At 57.6% G+C, this 22,592-nt stretch overlaps 2 protein-coding genes across 2 annotated transcripts in view; both read left to right on the top strand.

Annotated features, from left to right (window-relative positions):
* On the top strand, positions 1-12,572 carry CRYBB1 (crystallin beta B1). The gene is made up of 5 exons (XM_017350692.4): positions 1-357; positions 3,720-3,838; positions 7,435-7,567; positions 9,768-9,910; positions 12,278-12,572. The coding sequence occupies exons 1-5, from the start codon at positions 184-186 to the stop codon at positions 12,459-12,461; spliced, it is 753 nt and encodes a 250-aa protein (XP_017206181.1). The 5' UTR covers positions 1-183; the 3' UTR covers positions 12,462-12,572.
* An 8,606-nt stretch (positions 12,573-21,178) lies between these two features.
* Positions 21,179-22,592, top strand: part of TPST2 (tyrosylprotein sulfotransferase 2) — a 48,311-nt gene continuing 46,897 nt past the window's right edge. Inside the window, exon 1 of the mRNA XM_051826473.3 lies at positions 21,179-21,244. The gene's annotated coding sequence lies outside the window, so the exon portion shown is untranslated. The remainder of the gene's footprint in view (positions 21,245-22,592) is intronic.

Genomic DNA, 22,592 nt, shown 5'->3' with positions numbered 1-22,592 from the left:
TCCTGGAAAATGGGGGGCATCGAAAGCTGTGCAGGCGAAGGTTTCTGGAGGAGAGAGAGATGAGTCCATGGAGGCAGAAACGCACCAGGGGACGGCGGGGGGGAGAGCAGGAGGCAGCCTGCGGTGCCAGCCAGGACCCACGCAGGCCAGGGGTTTCCGTGCAGACTTTTGCAGGTCGGGACCATGTCTCAGGCTGTGAAGGCCACAGCCACGGCGGCCGTGAACCCAGGGCCAGATGCCAAAGGGAAGGGGGCCCCCCCGGCAGGACCAGCCCCAGGCTCCGGCCCTGCCCAGGCCCCAGCCTCAGTGCCCTTGCCCGGTGCCAAAGCGGGAGACCTGCCTCCTGGGAGCTACAAGGTAAGGAGCCGGAGCCGGGTGGTAGGGCTCCACCACTCTTCCTCCTCCTCCTCCTTCTCCCGGTCCCCTTTTCTCTTTCTCCATCTCACCATCCTCTCCCTCCTCTCCCCCACCCCGCCCTTTCCTCCTCCGTGGCTTCTTCCTCTCCCCACTCCTCTGCACACACAGATGTGCCCCGGCCAATCTGGGGAGCCTAGGAGAATGGCCACACCTGGGCAGGGGGGCGGGGCCACTCTGGACACCTGCCAGAGAGCCCAGATCAGTACAAGCTGAGAGCTGATCTAAAGCTAAACACAGGAGGAGGACTCTCCAGACGGAAGGAGGTTGGCTTAGCAACAGGAACCACCTGGCCCGGGGCAGGCAGCAGGAGGGGCTCCAACTTCCTGGAGAATCGCTCCAAACAGCCCCTGCCAAAGGGGCCCCTGGAGAGCCTGGGGTCCGGTCCTCTGCGGTTTGCTTCGGTTTCAACGTTCAGGTCCCTTGGTCTGTGCTATGCTGTTGTATGGGCTGGATATGATTGGCTTTTGTTTATACTGTTACTTATTTCATCATTACATTGTTTAGTTGTATTCATGCCCCTTATTCATTTGAAAGTCGAGGAAACAAACAGGCAGAGACAGAGAGAGCTCTCCCATCTGCTTGTTCCTTCCTCAAATGCCCAAAATAAAGCTGCAGCTGGGCCAGGCTCACCCAAGAGCTCAACCCAGGTGTCCCGTGAGAGTGGCAAGGATGCGTCCACTGAGCCGTCCCCCGCTGCCTCCCAGGGTGTGCATTAGCAGGAAGCTGGAGTCAGGAGAGGAGCTGAGCTGGAACCCAGGTCCCCCCATGGGACGTAGGCATCCTGAGCAGTGTCTTCAGCACCGAGCATTAATTAGTAATAATGTAACCACTACCTGCAAACCCACCCACCTACAAGGATACTTCAAAAAGTCTCGGTGGGTGGGCGTCCTAGCTCGGGTTAAGCCACCACTTGGGACACCTGTGTACCCTTTTGGAGTGCAGGTTCAAGTCCTGGCACTGATTTATCCTGGGAGGCAGCAAATGATGGCTCGAGTACTTATGCACCTGCCACCCATGTGGGAGACCTGGGACCTGGGTTGAGTTCCTGGTTCCCAGATTCAACCTGGCCCAGTCCCGGCTGTTGCAGGCATTTGGACAGTGAACCTGTGGATGGTAGATCTCTCTCTCTTTCTCTCTCTCTCTCTCTCTCTGCCTTTCAAATAAATATTTTTTAAAGTACATTAGTAATGAAATTAAAAGAAAGGTGTTTTGGGCTGCAAATTTTTTTAAAGATTTATTTTATTTATTTGAAAGACAGAGTTAGAGAAAAAGGTAGAGACAGAGAGAGGTCTTCCACCTGCTGGTTCACTCCCCAATTGGCCGCAATGGCCGGAGCTGTGCCAATCCGAAGCCAGGAGCCAAGAGCTTCTTCTGGGTCTCCCATGCGGGTGCAGGGGCCCAAGGACTTGGGCCATCTTCCACTGCTTTCCCAGGCCATAGGAGAGAGCTGGATTGGAAGAGGAGCAGCCAGGGCTAGAACCGGTGCCCACATGGGATGCTGACACTTCAGGCCAAGGCTTTAAGCCACTGTGCCACAGCGCCAGCCCCAGGTGCAAATATTTTTTTAACCAGGCATACCTTTTTTCATAAACTTCTTAAAGACCTCTGCAGAAGTTAGGACTTGGTGAAAACCCTCCCCTTAGCCCTGGGTGTCCTCCAGAGCCCTCCCCTCCTCCCAGTTCCAGATCATCACATCCTTACCCTGTGTCTGTCATCTGCCGGATTCCTTTTGATATATTTGTATGCACTATTCCTTTAAGGGAACTTATTGACATATGCTAGATGCGATTATTCTCGTTTTTCCTTTTCTTTTTTTTTTTTTTTAAGGATTGGTTGATTGATTTGAATAGCAGAGTGACAGAGAGAGAGAGAGAGAGAGAGAGGTTTTCCATCTGCTGGTTTATTCCCCAAATAGGCGCAACAGCCAGGGCTGGGCCAGGCTGAAGCTAGATGCCAGGAGCTCCATCCAGGTCCCCCACGTGGCTGCAGGGGCCCAAGGACTCGGGCCATCCTCCACTGCCTTCTCAGGCACGTCAGCAGGGAGCTGAACAGGAAGTGGAGCAGCCAGGACTCGAACCAGCGCTCATCTGGGATGCTGGCGTTGCAGGCTGCAGCTTCACCTGCTGCACCCAACGTCAGCCCCTTCCTTCTTCTTTTTGTTCTTTATCTCCTTTTTCTTCTCCACTCACTGTGAAACCCCTACCGTCCTGTGCATTGCCGTGCGTGGCTCACGTCGGCTGCCGGACGTGCAGTGCCGGTCGCTCTCCTGCAGGGGGCCCTGTGAGTGGTGGCTCTCTGCAGTCCAGAACCACACGGTCCCTGCTCAGGCCAGGGCTTCTCAGGTAGCTGTGGAAGGACAAGGTCAAGGTCAAAAGACTCCTCCTTTTTACAGTTAGGGAAACTGAGACTCAAAGGCAGACGATTCCCTGGTTCAGGTGAGCCACAGAGTGTCCCCGACCTGGAACAGCAGGTGCTGCTCCGTGAGCTCGAGTTCTCCCCTAGACCGGCAGGTGTGTCTGGAGCCTTGGCCCTGGAGCACGTGCTGCAGGAGTCCCTGGTCTCTGCTGAGCTTGGGTAAAGAGAGGGTGCAGAGAGAGAGAGCAAGAGAGAGAGAGAGAGAGAGCCCCCAGAGCAAAAGCTAGCAGCAGTGACTAAGTGGAGTTACTTGTTTTGTTTAGAAGTGGATCACAGTGGGGCAGTCTTTTTTTTTTTTTAATTTGACAGAGTTAGACTGTGAGAAAGAGAGACACCCCCCAAATGGCTGCTACGGCCGGCGCACTGCGCCAATCCAGAGCCAGGAGCCAGGTGTTTCCTCCTGGTCTCCCATGCGGGTGCAGGGCCCAAGCACTTGGGCCATCCTCCACTGCCCTCCCGGGCCACAGCAGAGAGCTGGACTGGAAGAGGAGCAACTGGGACTAGAACCCGGCACCCATATCTTCCATGTGCTGGTTCACTCCCCACATGGCCATAATGGTCATGGTTGGACAAAGCCAGGAGCTCGGAGCCCGGAATTCTATCCTGCTCTCATGCGGGTGGCAGGGACCCAAGCACTGGGCCATCACCCGCTGCCTTCCCAGGCACACGAGCAGGGAGCTGGATCAGAAGTGGAGCAGCTGGGACTCGAACCACTTCTCTGATATGGGACACCAGCGTCACAGGCAGCGGCTTAACCTGCGGCACCGCAATGCCAGACCCTTACTGGGTTTTTCACTTGGAGCTTCTGTGGTTTGGAGGAAGCCCCACCCCTCACTCTCTGCCCCACCCCACCCCCGCCCTGGGACGTGGGGGCTTCTCTCCTGCAGTTGGTGGTCTTCGAACAGGAGAACTTCCAGGGCCGCCGCGTGGAATTCTCGGGGGAGTGCGTGAACCTGGGCGACCGCAGCTTTGACCGAGTGCGCAGCCTCATTGTCACCTCGGGACCGTGAGTGTGGGGCAAGGGAGGGGCGACATCATCGGCACACGAGGGCGGCCGCTGTGTGCCTGCCACTGTGCCACCAGCCCATGTCGAGCCCCGGAGGGAGGTGCTATGGTTCTTCCCATCTTACAGATGAGAAAAGAGGCTCAGATGTGATCTAATTGTATGACACGGTCAGTGAGTCATGGTTCTCCCGCTATAATGTTGCTCTTGTTCTAACCTATCAGAGAGGATAAGAGGAGTCCCAAGAGCCAAGTGCCCACCGAGCTGCCTCCTCTGCCAGCCTCAGGCAGCCCCTGGGAGTCACAAGAAGCATCTGTAGGGCCCCCACTGGGGGTCAGGCACTGGCCGAGGGCTTACCTAGATGCCAGTACCATGTTGCATGAGGGAGGGCTATTCTTGTACCCATTGGACTGATGGGAATACTGAGGCTTGGCGGGGGTGGGGTAGGGGTGGAGACAATCTCTGGTGAGTGACAGAGCCAGGATTCAACCCAGGCTGGCCGAAATCGATCCCAGAGCTCTTAACCCCTGGACCTCACTGCCTGCTCTCTGGGTTTCTCTGGGTCTCCATGGTCTCCCAGAGTAGAAAGAACCGTCCCGCAGGTGGAGTGGCTGCCCCACTGTGTGCGATGAAGGCAGGACACAGGCCCGGTCCCAGGACGAAACCCAGTAGACCGCTTCCTTTCGTCTCTGTTCCCCCGACCCCTCAAGGGCATGTTCCACCTGTATCCTGAGCATCTCAGGTTCTTGGTGGGACAGAGAGCAGACATGGGCTGTGAGGTCGGAGAAGCGTGGATTGGAGTCCCCACTGTCCCCTTTGTCTTGTTCAGTCTCCAAGCCTCAGTTTCTACACCTCTGAAGTGGGGAGGCACCTGCTCCCCACCAGCCCTCCCAGGATGGTTCTGAGGCCCCTCGGGGGACTGTTCAGGTGTTCAGTGGGCACCAGACCCTGAAGGTGACTGTGATGACTGTTAGCCAAGTCGCCCTGGTCCAGTGCAGGCTGGGGAGGGGCCCTTTTCCACCTCCTGCCCCCACCCCACCCCCAGTGTGGCCAGCACAGCCTCAGCCCCACCCTCGGCCCCCAAACTTAGCTGGGAACAGAAACTGCACCGGATGTGGGCAGCTTGGGTTTTCAGGCTTTTTTCAGCACTGGTGACTCAAACCTAGAGTATTTCTCCTCCAGCAGAGATGCAGCTGCTCCCGCTGTGCCCAAGGCGGGGAGCACAAAGGCCTGTGCTGCGGGGGCCCGGATCTGTGTCAGGGCCAGCAGGGCTGCGGGCAGAAAGGAAGGGCAGGGTGGGCAGGGGTGCGGGAAGAGAGGCAGAGCCCGCAGCGTGGGGGCGAGCAGCCATGCCTGCGTGAGACCGGGGAAACCTCAGCCCGACACCTGACACCGTCATGTGACGCTAGAGCTGTGCCCTCTCTGGGTCTCAGTGGCCACATCTGTAAATCAGAATCCCCGTCCTCCTCTCTCCTTGCTGCTGGGCTCCAAGGAGCCCTGGGAGAGAAAAGGCATTGACATAAATACTGACCATTCCTCATCCTGCCACGGCTCCTCCTGGGCCCCCTGAAGAAGACAGTGGGGGGGAGGGTCGGGGGCAGGCTGGGTGGGGTAGCCAGACCCCCTCTGCATCTGTCTTTCCATGAGCTCGGGTCCCCAGAAGCTTCTCTCTCCCTTGTGTCATAATGGCATTGGTGACCGTGCAGACCCCGGGCTGGATCCGTCCCATGCATTCCCTCTTGTAGGCCCCCACAGTCTCCTGACCAGGTACTTGGCAATGGTTTTCTCTCTTCACTGAAACTTAGTGAGCTTGACTGGCCTAAGTCCCACAGCAAACAAATGGTGAATGGGGATTAGAACTCGGGATTATCTGCTTCCAGAGTCTGCTCTTAACTCCCACATGAGGTCACCCTCCAAGCTCCCTCCTACCCACTCATGCATATATCCATCCACCCATTCATCACCCGTCTACTTCTCTCTATCCAGCTACAGATCCATCCATCCACCAACCCATTCATTCATATGTCTACTTATCCCTTTCTTGCTTCTCCATCCACTCATCTATCTATCCAACCAACCACCCATCTATTGATCCACTCAGCCATCTACCCATCTACCCACCCACCATCTATCCACCCAACCACCCACCCATCCACCCAGCCATATACCCATTTATCCATCTATCTACCTACCATCCATATATCCCTCTGCCTATCCATCCATCCAATCGTCCATCCATCCACCTATGCACTCATCCACCCAGCCATCCAACCACCCCCAGCCATCCACTCAGCCATCTACCCACCCACCCAGCCATTCACCCAGCCAGCCATCCACCCACCCAGCCATCCACTCAGCCATCTACCCATCTATCCATCCACCTATCCACCCAAGTGTCCTTTTCTCTTCTATTCTAGACACAACAGGACTGAGGCAAATCCAACTCTACTCTGGTAGCACGAGTCCCCATCTTGAATCTTATCTCTCCTGCGTGGTTCACCCCTGCCTCTGACAAGGCCCTGAGGTTTCTGGGGTACATTCTGTCTCCCTCCCATTTCCTTGTGGGGAGGGAGGTTCCCAGGAGCCTGCAGGAAGCTGACGCTCGTGCCTTTGTCCCTTCAGCCTTCTCTTGTTCCCTGAAAACTCCAGAACACAGAGAGAGTAAAGGGCACGGTCTCCACCTTCTCCCCTGGGCGACGCGGATCATCCTAGCTCCCAGGAGCCCCTGGCATCTCTGACACAAGCTCATGCCCCGCCCTATATCGGGCAGCACTGGGAAAGCCAGGGAGGGCTCTCATCTGACTGCCAGCTTCTAATGAGTCTTTGCAGAGGACTGAACACATTCGTTTGCACCGTCCCATTTCATTCCTGCGGGGGATCTGCGGGGCTCCCCTCCCACTGCCCCATACCTGTTAGCCAGTGTGACCTGGTTGCCAGCCCATGCTTGGCGCAATGTCTGAGTCGAGCACCTGTCCCAAGGTTTCCCGTAGCTCCGGAACTATTATTTACTTAACACACTTCATTTAAAGGGACTTTCCTTTTTTAAACACAGAGAACATATATTCATTTGTAAATAGAAAGCTAAGGATCGCTTGCTTTAAGTAAAAGGGCTGTGGGGGACTTGATCTAAGGAACGCAAATGCAGTTATGTTAATCCCATCACCTGCTCAAGGCTCTGAGCCTGTGGCTTGGTCTTCCTTTGTTAGAAAGAGAGAGATTAGTAAGCGTTAAAGGCACTCTAGCCTCAGAGACTTGCTCCCAGCATAACTAAGCTCCAAAGAAAGTGTTTCTCTGGGTGTTACAATCTGTGGACACAGTGTGCTCAGCTAATTACCCACATGATCCCATTTACCCTTTGCTAGTTTCCAGAAAACACGCTCACTACTGTAGACAGCTCAGAGAGGGAAGCCACTTGCCCAGAGTCTCACAGCCTGCAAGAGGCAGAGCCTGGAATTAAACCCAGGCCTGTTAGGCCCATTGTGGGCTATGGCTCTGGCCTTGGAGCTGTCCTGCAAGGGGGGACAGAGGTGCAGAGGGACTTCCGCTAACAGCTGTCTCTTCTCTGCCCTCCCTGCCCTCACCGTTCTGGTCGCCCGCAGCTGGGTTGCCTTTGAGCAGTCCAACTTCCGCGGGGAGATGTTTGTGCTGGAGAAGGGAGAGTACCCGCGCTGGGACACCTGGTCCAGCAGCTACCGCAGTGACCGCCTCATGTCCTTCCGGCCCATCAAGATGGTGAGTGGCTCCTGGCGGAGGGCTGGGGCCCCTCTGCTGGCCGATGGTGAGAGGATGGGAGGCGTGGGAGCCTCTGGGGTGTGCCCCAGGGCAGTGGGTTCTCCTGTTCATCCAGCTGCCCTGACACCCTCACTGGGCTCCCAGCCCTACGTTAGGAGCCTTGGGCACATGATAAACCCAAAGCCAGGTTTTTCCTTTTTCGGTAGCTATGGGGAGTGGACTCAATGTTGCAATGGTTAAGAATAGAAATTCCGGTGTCTGCTTTCATTCTCCCGGTGGAAGGATTCGAACCCTAGGCTCACGTTATACCCCTTCAAGGCCCACCCAATCAGCAAAGCTGCAGGCTGCAGAGTATGCAGTGGGTAGGAGTGGGCTCACGGGTTGTTACTGAAAAGCCACTTGAACTTGTTGATAATCAGACACTGCGAATTTGCTGATCGCGATATTTAACTAAGGAGAGTCAAGGTTAGGCACGTGGCGATATCCGCAGGGGACTCAGAATTTTTCCGGGATTATGACTCAATGATGAGTCACAAGCTGGTCCCCTCAATGTGGGACACCACGTGTGTCTTCCCCAGTGGGAATACTCGTGCAGAATTTTCTTTTTGAAAAGATTATTTATTTATTTGAAAGGCAGAGTGACAGAGAGAAAGTGAGGGAGAAAGGGGAGAGAGAGAGAGTGAGAGGAAGAGAGAGAGAGATCTCTCACTTCCCAATGGTCACTGGGACTGGGCATAGCCAGGGGCCTGGAACTGCCTCCCCGTCTCCCATGTGGGTGGCAGGGGCCCAGGTATCAAGCCCGGGAGCATTCACAGGGAGCTGGCCGGGACTGTGCCAGCTCTCCAACCCCTGTTGCTCAATCTTCACAACCGCCCATCCGAGGTGCTCCGGAGCCAGCAGCAGCTGCTGGGCCTCACGCAATGCGTCCTGATGGTCTCTGTAACCCAGCCATCCTCCAGTTCTCTGAACCATCAGCCCACACAAGACTGTCAGAACACGTGCATTCCTCTCTCCATTGCTGATGGTCCTTATACGGCCCTCTGTGTCACGGAAGCTCACTGGGGAGAGTGAGCCAGGTCTCTCACGTTGGGTGGTGGGGGCCTGTATGGCTGGCTGCAGCAGGGGGAGTGGAGGGGAGAGGCGTGCCAGACGGGAGGGGTGTGGGCAGGGACAGAGCTGGGCATGCAGGCCCCCACGCGGAGTTCGTGTTGACTCCACCCACGATGGGGAGCCATCATGGCTCCACCTCCCCAAGACTCAAGGCTTTGACAGTGATAAATGATGGTTGTCTGCAGCAGTGAGGCACTCACCTTGGGCTGGCAACTGCTCGGGGGTGCGCGGCCTGCCCCTGAGCGGATCCCCTGGGCTCCCAACCCTGCCCCACACCACGCTCTCATCCGCTTGTGCCCTGGCCACACAGATACATCCCACGCATTCCAACCTCCCCCACCACCACCGCCCACGCCTTGCCTCCCTCGGTACCTTCCCCACCCCCACTGGAGGCGAGGTCAGGATGTGCAAGCCTCTGAGAAGCCAGAGCCGAATCGTGTGCCCAAGTCCAAGGGCAGGCCTGTTACAAAGCTGACACCTGTCATGAGTGGAGTGGTTGTCCCTCACCATCCCCTGGGCCCACTGGAAGCCCGTTCCACAGGCGAACAAACCAAGGCACGGAAGGGCAGGGTAAAATGCCCCAGGTCACCAGCATGTGAACGTCAGGGGGCGATTTTGAATCCAGATCACAGCCCCCCCGAGCCCCCCGAGACTCTCCAGGTTGGCCTATCCTCTGTGAGGCAGAAGTAGGAACTGCAGGGCCGGCGGTTAAGCTCTCGATGGCATGGGGCTTGGGAATGCCATGTTTCCCTGCAAGCATCTGCCCTCCTCGGCCGTGTGACACTGACCACAACCCTTGACCCTGGCCGTGATCATAGCTGCCATGAACCTGGTGTTCTGAGCAGTGGCTGAGGGCCAGGCATCGCACTTGGTGCCCTGGGTGGGTTAATCCATTTCATCACCATCTCAACACTGGGATGTAGGAACCATGAGCCCTTTTCACAGACGAGGAAGTTCCTTCGGGGCCAGTGATCCCGGGGGAGCCCCACGGCGTCCTCTCTCCATACCCAGGAGGCCTCACCAAGCGACCTGTCTCTGTTTCTCACCCCGCCAACACGTGCCACAGCTGACCCCGCCTCTGCTTTCCCAGGACTCCCAGGAGCACAAGATCTGCCTGTACGAAGGTGCCAACTTCAAGGGCAACACCATGGAGATCCAGGAGGACGACGTGCCCAGCCTCTGGGTCTACGGCTTCTGTGACCGCGTGGGCAGCGTGAAGGTCGCCAGTGGAACGTAAGCCCCCTGCCCCGGGCTCACACAGACTGGGAGGCTGCGTGCTAACAGTGTGCCCTGCCCCGCCCCTCCCCAAGCCTCCTGGTGCTGGCACCTGGGGTTCTGGTGTATTCCATGGCAGGCAGGCAAGACAAAGCTGGCCGCTGGCTGTGAAAAGCCTGGAAATGAGCCGGCGCCGTGGCTCAATAGGCTAATCCTCCACCTTGCGGCGCCGGCACACCGGGTTCTAGTCCCGGTTGGGGCGCCAGATTCTGTCCCGGTTGCCCCTCTTCCAGGCCAGCTCTCTGCTATGGCCAGGGAGTGCAGTGGAGGATGGCCCAGGTGCTTGGGCCCTGCACCCCATGGGAGACCAGGAAAAGCACCTGGCTCCTGGCTCCTGCCAGGATCAGCGCGGTGCGCCGGCTGCAGCGGCGGCCATTGGAGGGTGAACCAGCGGCAAAGGAAGACCTTTCTCTCTCTGTCTCTCTCTCTCACTGTCCACTCTGCCTGTCAAAAAAAAAAAAAAAAAAAAAAAAAAGCCTGGAAATGGAGAGACGGAGAGCTGCTTGGCCAAGACGGGGTCCGAGGGAGCAATGGAGTCGGGGCTCAGGGCTGCTGTGGACAGAGGGGTGCATGGCCTGGGGACAGAGAGGGACGAGGGACACGCACAGTCCCTGGGAAAGGAGCAGAAGAACTCCCGAGCAGGGAGGTCCAGCTCGGGCGAGAGGCACAGTCTTCACGTACTGTCAGCACTCAAAAAAGTCATTGACGCCAAGAATTTGTCTCTCACTTCTCTCTCTGCCTCTCCTGGGAGAAGGGTCTTTCTAGGTTTCTGCAGGGCCCTAGAAACCGGCTGGGTGTGGCCACCATGGTGCTGAGAGCCTGAGTCCTGGCCCCCACCCACTACCCCCCTGGCCCGCCATGGCTCAGGGTCGTCGGCTGCACAATGGGCACGCCGCGCTCCTAGGACTTAAAGGGCCTTTCCTGCTCTCAACCCCCAGGATCTGCAGTTGTCCCAGGCTGAGCCCTGTGTCCCCGTGGCCTTGAGAAGACAGGAGGGAAAGGCTGGGTGCCCGGGGAGGCCACTGTGTCCATCACTCTGCCTCCAAACAGCCATGCCGGAGACCCCCGGGCCCCTCCATCCCTCCAGCCCAGGCTCGTGCTGAGTCCCTTGTAACACTGTCGCAGCCCTGGCCCTATTTCCCCATTCCTGGAAGCCTGTGATCCTGCCGTTCGAACCATCTTGAGCGAACAGAGACTTGTCTGGGGTCAGGTGCCACCTTGGGGCAGGCAGAGGAGAGTGAGGCCCAGGTCCTGCCTTCCAGAAGCTTCCTCGGGCTCTCGGGGGTGCCCCACGCCTGGTGAGATGAGGTCCAGCCGTGCTAGGGAAGCCGTGGCCCAGACGAGATGTCCGTGCTGCAGGAGGGAGGAAGGAGCCTGGGTCCTGGGTGTGTGTTTTGGGTGGCAGACAGCTCCAACGGTTGCTCAAAGAGACTGGGGCTTGAACCAGGCTTTGAAAGACCATCAAGGGCCCAGCAGAAACCTACAGACTCTTCTCCCAACAGGAGCAGAGAGGGAAGTGAGAAAGGAATCATTGACATTTGCTGAGCAATCTCAAAGCCCCCATTTTTGCTACGTTTTGCTCGTTCTCCTCTGAGCCCCGGGGCACCACATCCAGTGGGGTGTGTGTTGATCTCCCTTCTCACGTGTGGACATCGTACATCGAAAACACCTCAAGTCCTCTTTCCCATGTGCCCCGCAAAACACTCGGAATAAGCCAGTCCCTGTGGTTGTGCCCACTTTCCAGAATTGGAAACTGAGGCCTGTCTGAGAAACGAGTGCACGCATTGGGATGGGGCAAATTCAGGGCTGAGGAGCCCCATGTGACACAGGCCCCAGACCACAGAGGTGAGAGATGGACAGAAGATTGCCGGGATCCATGAGCTCCTTGTCTGCTTTATCAAGAAAATGAGTTGGCTTTGTCTCATGGTTCTACAGGCCCAGTGGGTTCAGCCTCTGTTGATGAGGGAGTCCCGAGGGCACAGGGCACACAGCCGGAGACAGCGAGCACGTGTCTGCGTCTCTGTCCTCTCTCCCTCTCCCCCTCCCTCTCTCCTCTCCCCCCCTCCCCCTCTCTCATGCACTCATGGGTGTTCTACCCTACTGATTTAGTCCAATCTCATCCCTCCCTCAAGGCCCCGCCTCGACCACTAGACTTGCATTGACTGTGCAATCCTCAGTACCATTAATGTGGGACTTTGGGGACTAAACTCCTGTGCGAGTTTGGGGTACTGGGGAGACAGACATTTCAAACCACACTAGTCGGAGAACTGGCCGGCCCCGCGCAGGGGTCCAGGAGCCAGGCTGTCCCTTTTGCTCTCCTCCTAGGTGGGTTGGCTACCAGTATCCCGGCTACCGTGGGTACCAGTACCTCCTGGAGCCTGGAGACTTCCGGCACTGGAACGACTGGGGGGCCTTCCAGCCGCAGATGCAGGCCGTGCGCCGCCTGCGTGACCGGCAGTGGCACCGCGAGGGCTGCTTCCCTGTGCTGGCCGCCGAGCCCCCGCAGTGAGTCCACGCGGGGCCACGCGGGGTCACGCGCTGCTCCACTCCCCGGCCCCGCCCCTCCCAGGCTCACTGTCGCATCTGCTGTTCCCATGCAAATAAAAACTCCTAAGCCAGAGTGTCTCTTGGGGTCTGTGAACTGCTGTGTGCCTCGGAGTCCCCAGGTTGGGGGGGGTGGTGGCGTGACTTGCACAGTCTTAGTCCTTGTAACAATGACACTGCAATGTGCTTTTTTTTTTTTTTTTAAACTTTGAAAGAGAGAAAGAGAACTCCCCCTCCACTGGCTCACTCCCCAGATGCCCACGACAGCCAGGGCTGGGCCAGGCTATAGCCCAGATCTGGGAGCTCCATCCACGTCTCCTACTTGGATGGCGGGGACCCTGCCGCTGGAGCCTGCACCCCCCGCCACCCGGGGTGCACACAAGCAGGAAGCCGGAACCAGGAGCAGAGCCAGGACTCAAAACCGCGGCGCTCTGATGTGGGATGCGGGTGTCCCACGGGCCACGTGTTTTTCTTTTTTAAAGATCTATTTGAGAGGCAGAGTTACAAACAGAGAGGGAGAGACAGAGAGAAAGGTCCTTCATCCACTGGTTCATGCCCCAAATGGCCACAGCAGTCAGAGCTGGGCCAATCCGAAGCCAGGAGCCAGGAGCCAAGAGCCAGGAGCTTCTTCTGGGTCTTCCATGGGGGGTGCAAGGGCCCAAGGACTTGGGCCATCTTCTACTGCTTTCCCAGGCCATAGCAGAGAGCTGGATTGGAAGAGGAGCAGCCGGGACTTGAGCCAGCGCCCATATGGGATGCCGGTACCATGGGTGGAGGCTTTACCCACTGTGCCACAGCGCTGGCCCCCCAAGTGGCATCTTAAATGCTTCACTCGATGCCCACCAAGCAAAGTTCTTGTGTACATTACTCTGGTTTATCTTTCAGACAACACTGGGGGGCTGGTGTTGAAATATTCCCCTCGAGGCTCAGAGCAGGGAAGTGACTTGCCCGAGGCCACACAGACAGCCTGTCTAGATTTGAATCCAGGAAGTCTGGTTCCAGAGTCTTTGCCAAATGTGCACTCTGCAAACTCGTGCTCTGTGCACCACTCTCCTGGCTTCCTGGTCACATCTGCGCACCACCTGGCCCTGCGGTGACTTCAGAGTTGTATTTAAAGAGGCTTGGTGTGCTTGTTTGTGCTTTACAGCACTGTGGGAGGTGGAGAATCAGCATCCTGTAATCAAATCAATCAGATGGAAAGACGACAGCTTCTCTGTGGACATGGCTGCCTGCAGAAGGCTTTCAGTCTGTTCACGCTTTTTTTTTTTTTTTTAATTTATTTATTTGAAAGGCAGTTACACAGACAGACAAGGAGAGGTAGAGAGAGAGAGAGAGAGAGAGAGAGAGGTCTTCTATCCGCTGGTTCACTCCCCAGATGGTTGCAATGGCCTGAGCTCAGCCAATCCGAAGCCAGGAGCCAGGAGCTTCCCCTGGGTCTCCCACGCAGATGCAGGGGCCCAAGGCTTTGGGCCATCCTCCACTGCTTTCCCAGGCCACAGCAGAGAGCTGGACAGGAAGTGGAGCAGCCAGGTCTTGAACCAGCGCCTATATGGGATGCTGGCACTGCAGGCAGGGGCTTTACCTGCTACGCCACAGCGCCGGCCCGCTGCTTCCTCTTTCACACAGTGGATGACTGGCTGGCTCTGGGGACAAGTGTGAAAGACATGCATGCAGCAAGATGAGACGTTTCTCTCCTTGACTTCCTCAACAAAGATGGAAGAGAATACTAGTGTATCTGACCTGGCATCATTTATTTTCTCTTTTTTTTTTTTAATTTTTTTTTTTTTGACAGGCAGAGTGGACAGTGAGAGAGGGAGACAGAGAGAAAGGTCTTCCTTTGCCGTTTGTTCACACTCCAATGTCCGCCGCGGCCAGTGCGCTGCGGCCGGCGTACCGCGCTGATCCGATGGCAGGAGCCAGGTGCTTCTCCTGGTCTCCCATGGGGTGCAGGGCCCAAGCACTTGGGCCATCCTCCACTGCACTCCCTGGCCACAGCAGAGAGCTGGCCTGGAAGAGAGGCAACCAGGACAGAATCCGGTGCCCCGACCGTGACTAGAACCCGGTGTGCCAGCGCCGCAAGGCGGAGGATTAGCCTAGTGAGCCGCGGCGCTGGCCCATTTATTTTCTCTAAAGATTTATTTATTTATTTGAAAAACAGAGTTACAGAGAGACAGAGGGAGAGACAGAGAGAGGGAGGCATCTTCTATCTACTGGTTCACTCCTCAAATGGCTGCAACAGCCAGGGCTGGGCCAGGTTGAAGCCAGGAGCCAGGAACTTGATCCAGGTCTCCCATGTGGTAGCAGGGATCCAGGTACCTGGGCCATCTTCTGCTGCTTTCCCAGGCACTTTAACAGGGAGCTGGATCAGACGTGGAACAGCCAGGACTTGAACAGGCGCTCATATGAGGTGCTGGTGTCACAAGTCACTGCTTGATCCACTGAGCCACAACTCCTGCCCCCGATTCACTGTTATTTAATTCCGGGTCCAAGTTCCACCTGGAATCATCTATTTTGGAAATCACTGCCAGGCACTATTGATTGGCTCCTGTATCAACAGCTCACATTGATTGGGGTTATCAACCATTAATCCACGCAGGAACCCCGCAGGAGGGTGGGTAGAACTTCCTGGAGAAGGGAACTTTTTTTTTTTTTTTTTTTTTTTTTTTTTGACAGGCAGAGTTAGACAGTGAGAGAGAGAGAGAGAGAGAAAGGTCTTCCTTCCATTGGTTCACTCTCCAGATGGCCACCACGGCCAGCGCACTGCATCGATCCGAAGCCAGGAGCCAGGTGCTTCCTCCTGGTCTCCCATGTGGGTGCAGGGCCCAAGCACTTGGGCCATCCTCCACTGCCTTCCCGGGCCACAGCAGAGAGCTGGATCAGAAGAGGAGCAGCCGGGACAGAACAGGTGCCCCAATCGGGACTAGAACCCGGGGCACTGGTGCCGCAGGCAGAGGATTAGCCTAGTGAGCCGCGGCACCAGCCAAGAAGGGAACATTTGAAAGAGACATTAGAGGATGGGGCAGGAATTTCTGTGGTGGAGAACGGGGGTGATGGTATCCCTGGCAGGGCAGACATCCAGGTCCCTGCCACCCCAGATGGCACTTGTGTTCCAAGATGAAAAGATGATTCTTCTTCAAGACGTTGTCTTGCCATCTGCCAGACATTATTGGTATACATTTGGCATGGCTGCGGTGCGAATGTGGCCCCCCTGGTGCAGTGCCCAACCTGTGCGGCTGTGCTTGGCAGTCCTGCCACACTGTGAGCGAGGGCCCAGAGGCTGAGAGAGCTCACCGAAGCAGCAGCTTGGTGGCTGCGTGGGCAGAAGTGGGAGGCAGGAAGGGGATGCTGAGTGTGGTGGAAGATGGAGTCGTGGGCCTTCCGACACCGCGCTCCGTGGTTTTTCTGAACTTCAAGGTTGAGGCGCCGCCTCATATAGCCTTGGGTGGGTCATGCTGTGTGATGCACCCTCCCTCTTGCTTCTTCCCAGCCTCGTTCTCCCAGCTCCGTCCTGCAGTGCAGCCTGTGGGCCGGCATTGCGGAGCAGATCGGGACACGTGGGTGTCGTCACTGCAAAGGATTGACAGAGCGCGTCCACCCCTCCCTCCAAACACATACTCGGGGACCATTCCCTCTTCCCTCCTGCAGAGTGGCAGCTCTCGCGCCCAGTGAGCCCCAAGTTCTGTGGCTGGGATTCCACGGCTCCCAGGGTCCACGACTCTCCCAGATTCTGCCACTTAATCTCCCCGCTTCTGGGAGTCTCTGACTGCAGTGTCTGAGGCCCTGAGGTCGCGAGCCTTCCAATGCTGTGAGTCACGAGGGGCTGACTGTGTGTTTCCTCAACCCCACGCTCTCTCTGCTGAGATGCACGGTGATTCTGTAACCCCGGAGAGGAAAGGAGAGCTATCGCTCTCTGAGTCCCTGTCGCTTCCTGATCACCCGGGATTTTCATTCTATCATCAGTGAGAGAACCACGTGGGAGAACTTTGAACATAACAGTTTCCAGTGTCTCAATCTAACGAGTCCTATAAAAAGGTAGACATACTAGAAATTCGTCCGTCCAGCTCTTCTCCAAACGTCTTTGCATTGGTAGGTCAGCTCTTTTGGACTGCTTTCAACTCACAAATATCCTCTTTCTCGCAGATGTTAACACACCAAAACAAAACAAAACCAAAAAAGTGCCCATTTGCATGGCTGAAATCAGATCCATACATTTGCCCAAACCAGAAGAAAACAACAGTTAACATGGTGATATTTATACTTCATTGACTTTTTTTTTGTATGCTGATGGATGTCTGAAGCCATAGAACACGTGGTAATAAAAACACAGAATAAGAGAGTATAAACAAAAATAAATCATAAAGACGAACCGAGACCAAGAGAGGGAACACGAAAGGAGGGCAGGAGTGAGCGTCGCGTGAGAGCCGCAAACCCCGTGCCCTCCCCCTGGGTTTTCAGCTCCCCGCCACCTGCAGCAGGCTGTCCGAATTCACAGAGAAGTCACCTTTTTGCCTTGAAACTGAAACTTTGAGTTTCGATTTCACTGGGTGCTCGGTGATGGGGGTGATACCGGGGGAAACCGGTGGAGCTGGACTCACGGAGCAGCCGCCGTGCCCTGGGGCGGGGGCTTCTGCATGGTAGCTCTGGCTCTGCTGTAATTTTCCACGAACACGGCCTTTGGAGCTCAGCGGATGCACAGTCTGGGGACTCGTTATGCTCCATCGCGGGAGCCTGGTGGGTAAAACTCCCCATCGTGGGCCTCTGGGAAGACAGTGTCTTGGTTATGCAGCGTCATCTCCCTGCCACGGTGACAGAAGGCAGCCCCTCCCAGGCACCGGGGTGCCAGCATGAGGCACACACGTGCAGTGGGGACAGGAGGGCCATTCTCAAAGCCATCAGAGGTATCGGCCGCGTGGGTGTCAGTGTCCGATGCTGATGGACACACAACAGCTGAGCTCTGGGGAAAAGATTTGGTTCCAGGGTCCCTGAGTGGGTTCCAAAGCAGGGCTGGGAACCTTCCTATTTTTTTTTTTTCTGCCAAAGGCAATTTGGATACGGATGATGTCATTTGCGGGCCACACAACATTATCACCTTAAACACCAGTCTGCTAGAGATGAATTTCGAGTCCCCCCTGTGGGCCTTGGCAGGCCCAGAACAAATGATTCTGAGTGCCTTACACGGCCAGCAGGCTGGACATTCCCCACCGCTGCTCAGAGCCACGTTGCCATTGCGGCGTCTGAGGACCCGGCTTGGGGTCACCGCAACCATCTCATTAGTAGCAGCCATCATCATGTCCTTTCGGTGAGCTGATGGTCACCCCAGGCCCCATGGGACAAACCCAGTCATTAATACAACCTGCCTCATGGAATGTCTCCTATCCAATGCCCAGAACGTGAGCATTTCTTGAGAGAGTCCGGGTGCATTCCGGTTAGCGCAGGGCAGCTTTGCCTAGGAAACCCTGCAGCGTCCAGGGGTGTGGCCCAGCTGAAGGAGAAGGATCCCCTTGGGACGCTGGCCTTCCGTACTGGAGAGCCAACAAGAGCCCTGGCAGCTCCACTCCCAATCCAGCCCCCTGCCCATGTGCCCGGAAAGCAGAGGAAGATGATCTGAGTGTACCCACGTGGGAGACCTGGATGGCATGGCTGGCCCCTGGCTTTGGCCTGGCCCAGTCTCTCTCTCTCTCCTCTCTCTGTTTCCCCCCTCCCCTCTGCCTTTCAAATTAATTAATTTAAAAAAACCACCTTTTTCTCCTGTGTGGTGTGGTACAGGGATCTTCAAGTCCTGTGGCCACCCACGACTACTCTTCCGCCTAGGAGTCACTAATAAAATCAACTTGGTGTCACTCTGAATTTTTCTGTCTTTTTTTCCCCACCACACAGCACCTTCCTCCGTTGGCAGCTGGCCCTGTGTACTTACGGGGTTTTTCTGAAACACAGTCAGCTACCTGGCTGACACAGGCCAGATCAAAGGTTGCTTTGTAAAGCCTGGCTCCCCAGTGCGGAAGGGTGCCTCCAAACCCTTCCAACAGGAAAGGGAAGCCGCCATCCGCCCGGGGCTTCCTGTCCCCTCGCAGCCATCCCCTGCTGCCAGCTCACTGGAAGACGTGAGAGAGACCCACGTTTGGTCTCCAGCTCTGCCGGTTTGCAGCTGCTGTCCTCGGCGAATCAGAGCATTCGGTGTAGGCTCGGTTGTCCCTCTGTAGAACAGGAGTAATGATAACAAAACCTCAGAAGGTGATGGCGGGGGGAGGGCGGAGGAAGCAAATGAGCAGCTTGATTTAATATTTATGAGGGGCTCTGCACACAGCAAGCACCTGGATAACGCACAGTTATTGACCTGGCATCAGTGGCCTCTTCTTGACCGAGTTTTGGGATCGATGTGTCTTAGGCTGCGTGTCTGTCTCCGGCTTTCTACAAGTATGGATGGTAGACCTCCTAAGTGGCACGCTTTGTCTAGACGCTGCTGGGAGAAGACAAGCATCAGGCCCTGCCCTGGGTGTGCCCAGGCTGGGGGAGCAGACAAGAAGGAGCTCGCTCATTCACCTGCCTTCAAGGCTGCGTCGGATTCCCAGGCTGTGCGGTCCTGTGCCTGATGGGTCAGGGTGCCCTAGGCTCCCTCCAGGAGCCGGCACCCAGATGGAGCCCCGAGAAGACTTGCGGGGCTGGGGACTGAGGGGAGAAGGTGAAATCTAGAGACCAGAGGGTCCTTCCGCTGTTCCTCCTTAGCCCTGGGATTGACACCTGCCCATCAATGCTGCCTGCCAAACATCTCCGATGCAGAGCACTCCCTGCGTGCCCTCGGTGCTTCCCCGGGCTCTGCTGACCTCCCCGGCCTCCTCCCCGGGCTGCAGGCAGCATCAGGGGATCCCTGCAGACAGCTGGGCAAACCACGCCCTTCCCCTGCCGCACCCTGTCCCGGATTCTCTCCATCTCGGCGTGGCTGCGGGCAGGCGAAACCTGGACCCCTGCCCACAAGGCCAGGAAGCCCCCTGATCTCTCACCACCACATCCTGTCCACTCTGCACTGCGGGAAAGGCCCCGCCCCCACCTGCTGAGCCTTCGCACCTGCTGTTCCTGGTGCCTGCCACACGTTTCCACCCCCACCCCATCATGCCTCTGGCCTCCGTGTAAACACATCTGGCCCTCCCTCCCGCCCGGAACTCCCAGCTCTTGGCCCGCCAGCCGCAGGGACTCCCTTGGCGAGCCTGGCTCCAGGCCCTGGCCTGCTGTTACCTGTGGCATCCCAGCGCCCAGCACCCAGCACTGAGTACTGCTGCTGTTACTAAACACAGGCCCCGGCTCCACCTTCTTCCTTTGATCTCCGTTTCTCCACCCACAGCAGGACTTTACACAACACCCAGCTGGCGTTTAATCTGTGTGTCCGTCAGATCAGTCATAGGAAGTCTCTAATAGGCACCCAATAAACACTGCCTAATATTTTTATTATTTCCAGACCAGTAATTGCCAGCTCTGCGAAGGCAGTGGGTTTCGATTTGCCAGGCCCTGCACCTTCCATGTGGAAGGCACCATTTATCAGACACCCGAATGAATTAATGAATGAGCTTTGAATGGACACATGCCTGGCCAGGGGCAAATCACTTACTATCTGTGTGCCCCGGTATCTTCTTCTTCATTCTTTCTTTTTTTAAAGATTGATTTATTTATTTGAAAGGCAGAGCGAGAGAGCAAGAGAATGACTTTCCATCTACTGGTTCACTCCCCAAATGGCTGCAAAAGCCAGGACTGGATCAGGCTGAAGGCAGGAGCCAGGAGCTCCATCCGGGTCCCCCAGGTGGGCGCAGGGGCCCAGGCACTTGGGCCATCTTCCGCTGCTTTCCCAGGCGGATTAGCAGGGAGCTGGATTGGAAGCAGAGCAGCTGGACTGGAATCTGCACTCTGACACGGATGCCAGCTTAGCACAAAGCCAGCCCCAACTTGGTTTTCCCACACACATGCGCGTGTCATAGTTGCTGCTATAGTTGAAACAGATTAGAAAGAGAACAAAAGCAAAAGTTCACGGTGAAAAATAAGCCTGTATATTTCTTTCTCCTCCTTTCCGGCAGGCATTACTGATGACGCCAAGAAGCAGAGGGGTTGTGCGTCTGTGGCTTTTCAAGCTTGGCGTCCTATTTATTCCGGGGTTTCGCCACCTCCGCACTGGAGGGGTGGGGCTGTCCCGCGCCTCTCTGGGGGCTACCGAGTTGCACCCCAGGCTTCTACCCACAAGCTGCCCCACGCAGTGACACCCCCAAAAAAGTCCTCAGCTGAGGTCAGATGTCAGATAGGGAGGTGGGGAGAGGATGCTGGAGCCGCGCTTCTGTCTCGCTCTCTCTCTCTCTGGCACTAATGCATGTGCGTGTAGCAGACGCGGCAGCACCAGTGCACCCCGCTCCGGGTCTGGTTTCCGTCTCCAAATCGCCACTTTGGGGCCAGCATCCAACTTTCCTGCTTCCAGGCAGCGAGGAAACGCGAGGCGCTGCCCTCGCAGGTGGCAGCCCCGCACGCGGGCAGCTCCGAGCACAGCCCCGGGCCTCCCGGGCTCACCACGCGCTCGGGCGGCGGGCGGGGCCGCGCCTGCACACGCCCCCTCCGCGTCACGGCGCCGAGGCCCCGCCCCCGTGCGGGCCCCTCCTCCTCCTCCTCCCCCTCCTCCTCCTCCTCCTCCTCCTCCCCCCCTCCCCGCCCGGCCGGGGCGGCTGGAGAGCCGCGAGTCGCTGGGCGCGCGGGGCCGCCTGGCCGCGCCTCGCCACGGTAGGTGTCCCCGCGGCGGCGCGGGGGGTGTCGGGCTGCGGGCGCGGGCGGGCGGGCGCGCGGCCTCCGGCGCCCTGGAGCTCTCGGTCCCGGCGTCTGCCCCCGGGGCCCGGCGCGCCTGCTCCAGCTCGGCGGCGGGGAGCCGGGAGGCGGGCGGGCGGGGACCCGCAGAGCCGCCAGGCGCCCCGAGCGCTCTCGGCGGGGTGCGGCACTGCCGGGGCCCCGGTAACCGCGCTGCTCGTCCGGGACCCGGCGGCGCTCGGGGTCTGAGTGCGTGTGTGTGTGTGAGAGAGAGAGAGAGACTGAGGCGGGGGGGGGGCACCCGCGTGTCGCCGCCGCCCCCGGAGTCCCCAGCCCCGCCCCGGCGCGCGCGGACCCCCCGGCGGCCGCCCGGGCGCGTGGAAGTTAACTTGGAGCCGCCCGCCGTGGAGTTGGGAGGCGTGGGGGGGCGGGGATCGCTGATGGGGAGGTGGGTGCTGAGCGCATGGGCACGGGGAGCCCTGGACCGCTTGGAGGTCACGCTGGAGTCCGTTGGGCCCCAGGTGCCACCCCGTCCCAAGGCGGACAGCCTCCCCCTGGCCGAATGGGCTGCCCCGGACCTGCCTCGTGGAGCTGGGGCTGGGAGTGTGGCAGTGGAGAAAAGGGGGTGGGCGCCTGGGACCTGGCGGCCAGTATGTGGGACAGAGGTCAAGGTCTGGCTCTCCCGCTCCACAGGGGCCGGGTGGGAGCCCTCCTCTTTTGAACCTATCACCTCTCCTCCATTCTACTTTTGCAAAAGGTCCCCGAGGTCAGGTGCCTGTGGCCCTAGCCCCCCCCCCCCCCCCCAGCTAGGATGTGGCAGAGCTGAGACTCAGCCCACCCCCACGGGCCCCCCACCCGCATTGCATGTCCTGCAGGGGTGTTGGGGAACAGGGCTGGCCCGGGGACTCCCACTCACCCTGGAAGCCGCCTCTGAATGTGGCCAGGCGGGCTTGGGTGCTTCCTGTTTTGAACCCCACAGAGGGAGCCCCTTTGCCTGTCTCCATGTCTCAGCTCATGCACCCTTCATTCTGGCAAGGGGGCCTGATGGTTAGGCCAGGCCCCTGGATCTGGACAGATGGGGCCATGAGTCACTGTGGTTTAGTTCAGTGGCTATGTGGCCTGAGCGAGTCACTGCCCCCACAGCCGAGCCTGGGTTTGTTGCATTGTGCTAAAGGAATTTGTTTTGTTTTTTTAAGATTTGTTTATGTATTTGAAAGGCAGAGTTACAGAGAGAGAGAGAGAGAGAACAAGCGAGCTTCCATTTGGTGGTTCACTCCCCAGATAGCTGCAAATGCCAGGCCAAAGCCAGGAGCTTCTTCAGGGTCTC

Source organism: Oryctolagus cuniculus, chromosome 21 (genome assembly GCF_051225735.1).
Source record: "Oryctolagus cuniculus isolate XC-2025 breed Fujian yellow rabbit chromosome 21, ASM5122573v1, whole genome shotgun sequence".
NCBI lineage: Eukaryota > Metazoa > Chordata > Mammalia > Lagomorpha > Leporidae > Oryctolagus > Oryctolagus cuniculus.
Note: the sequence above shows the minus strand (reverse complement) of the source record. Positions and strands in the feature narration are given on the sequence as shown.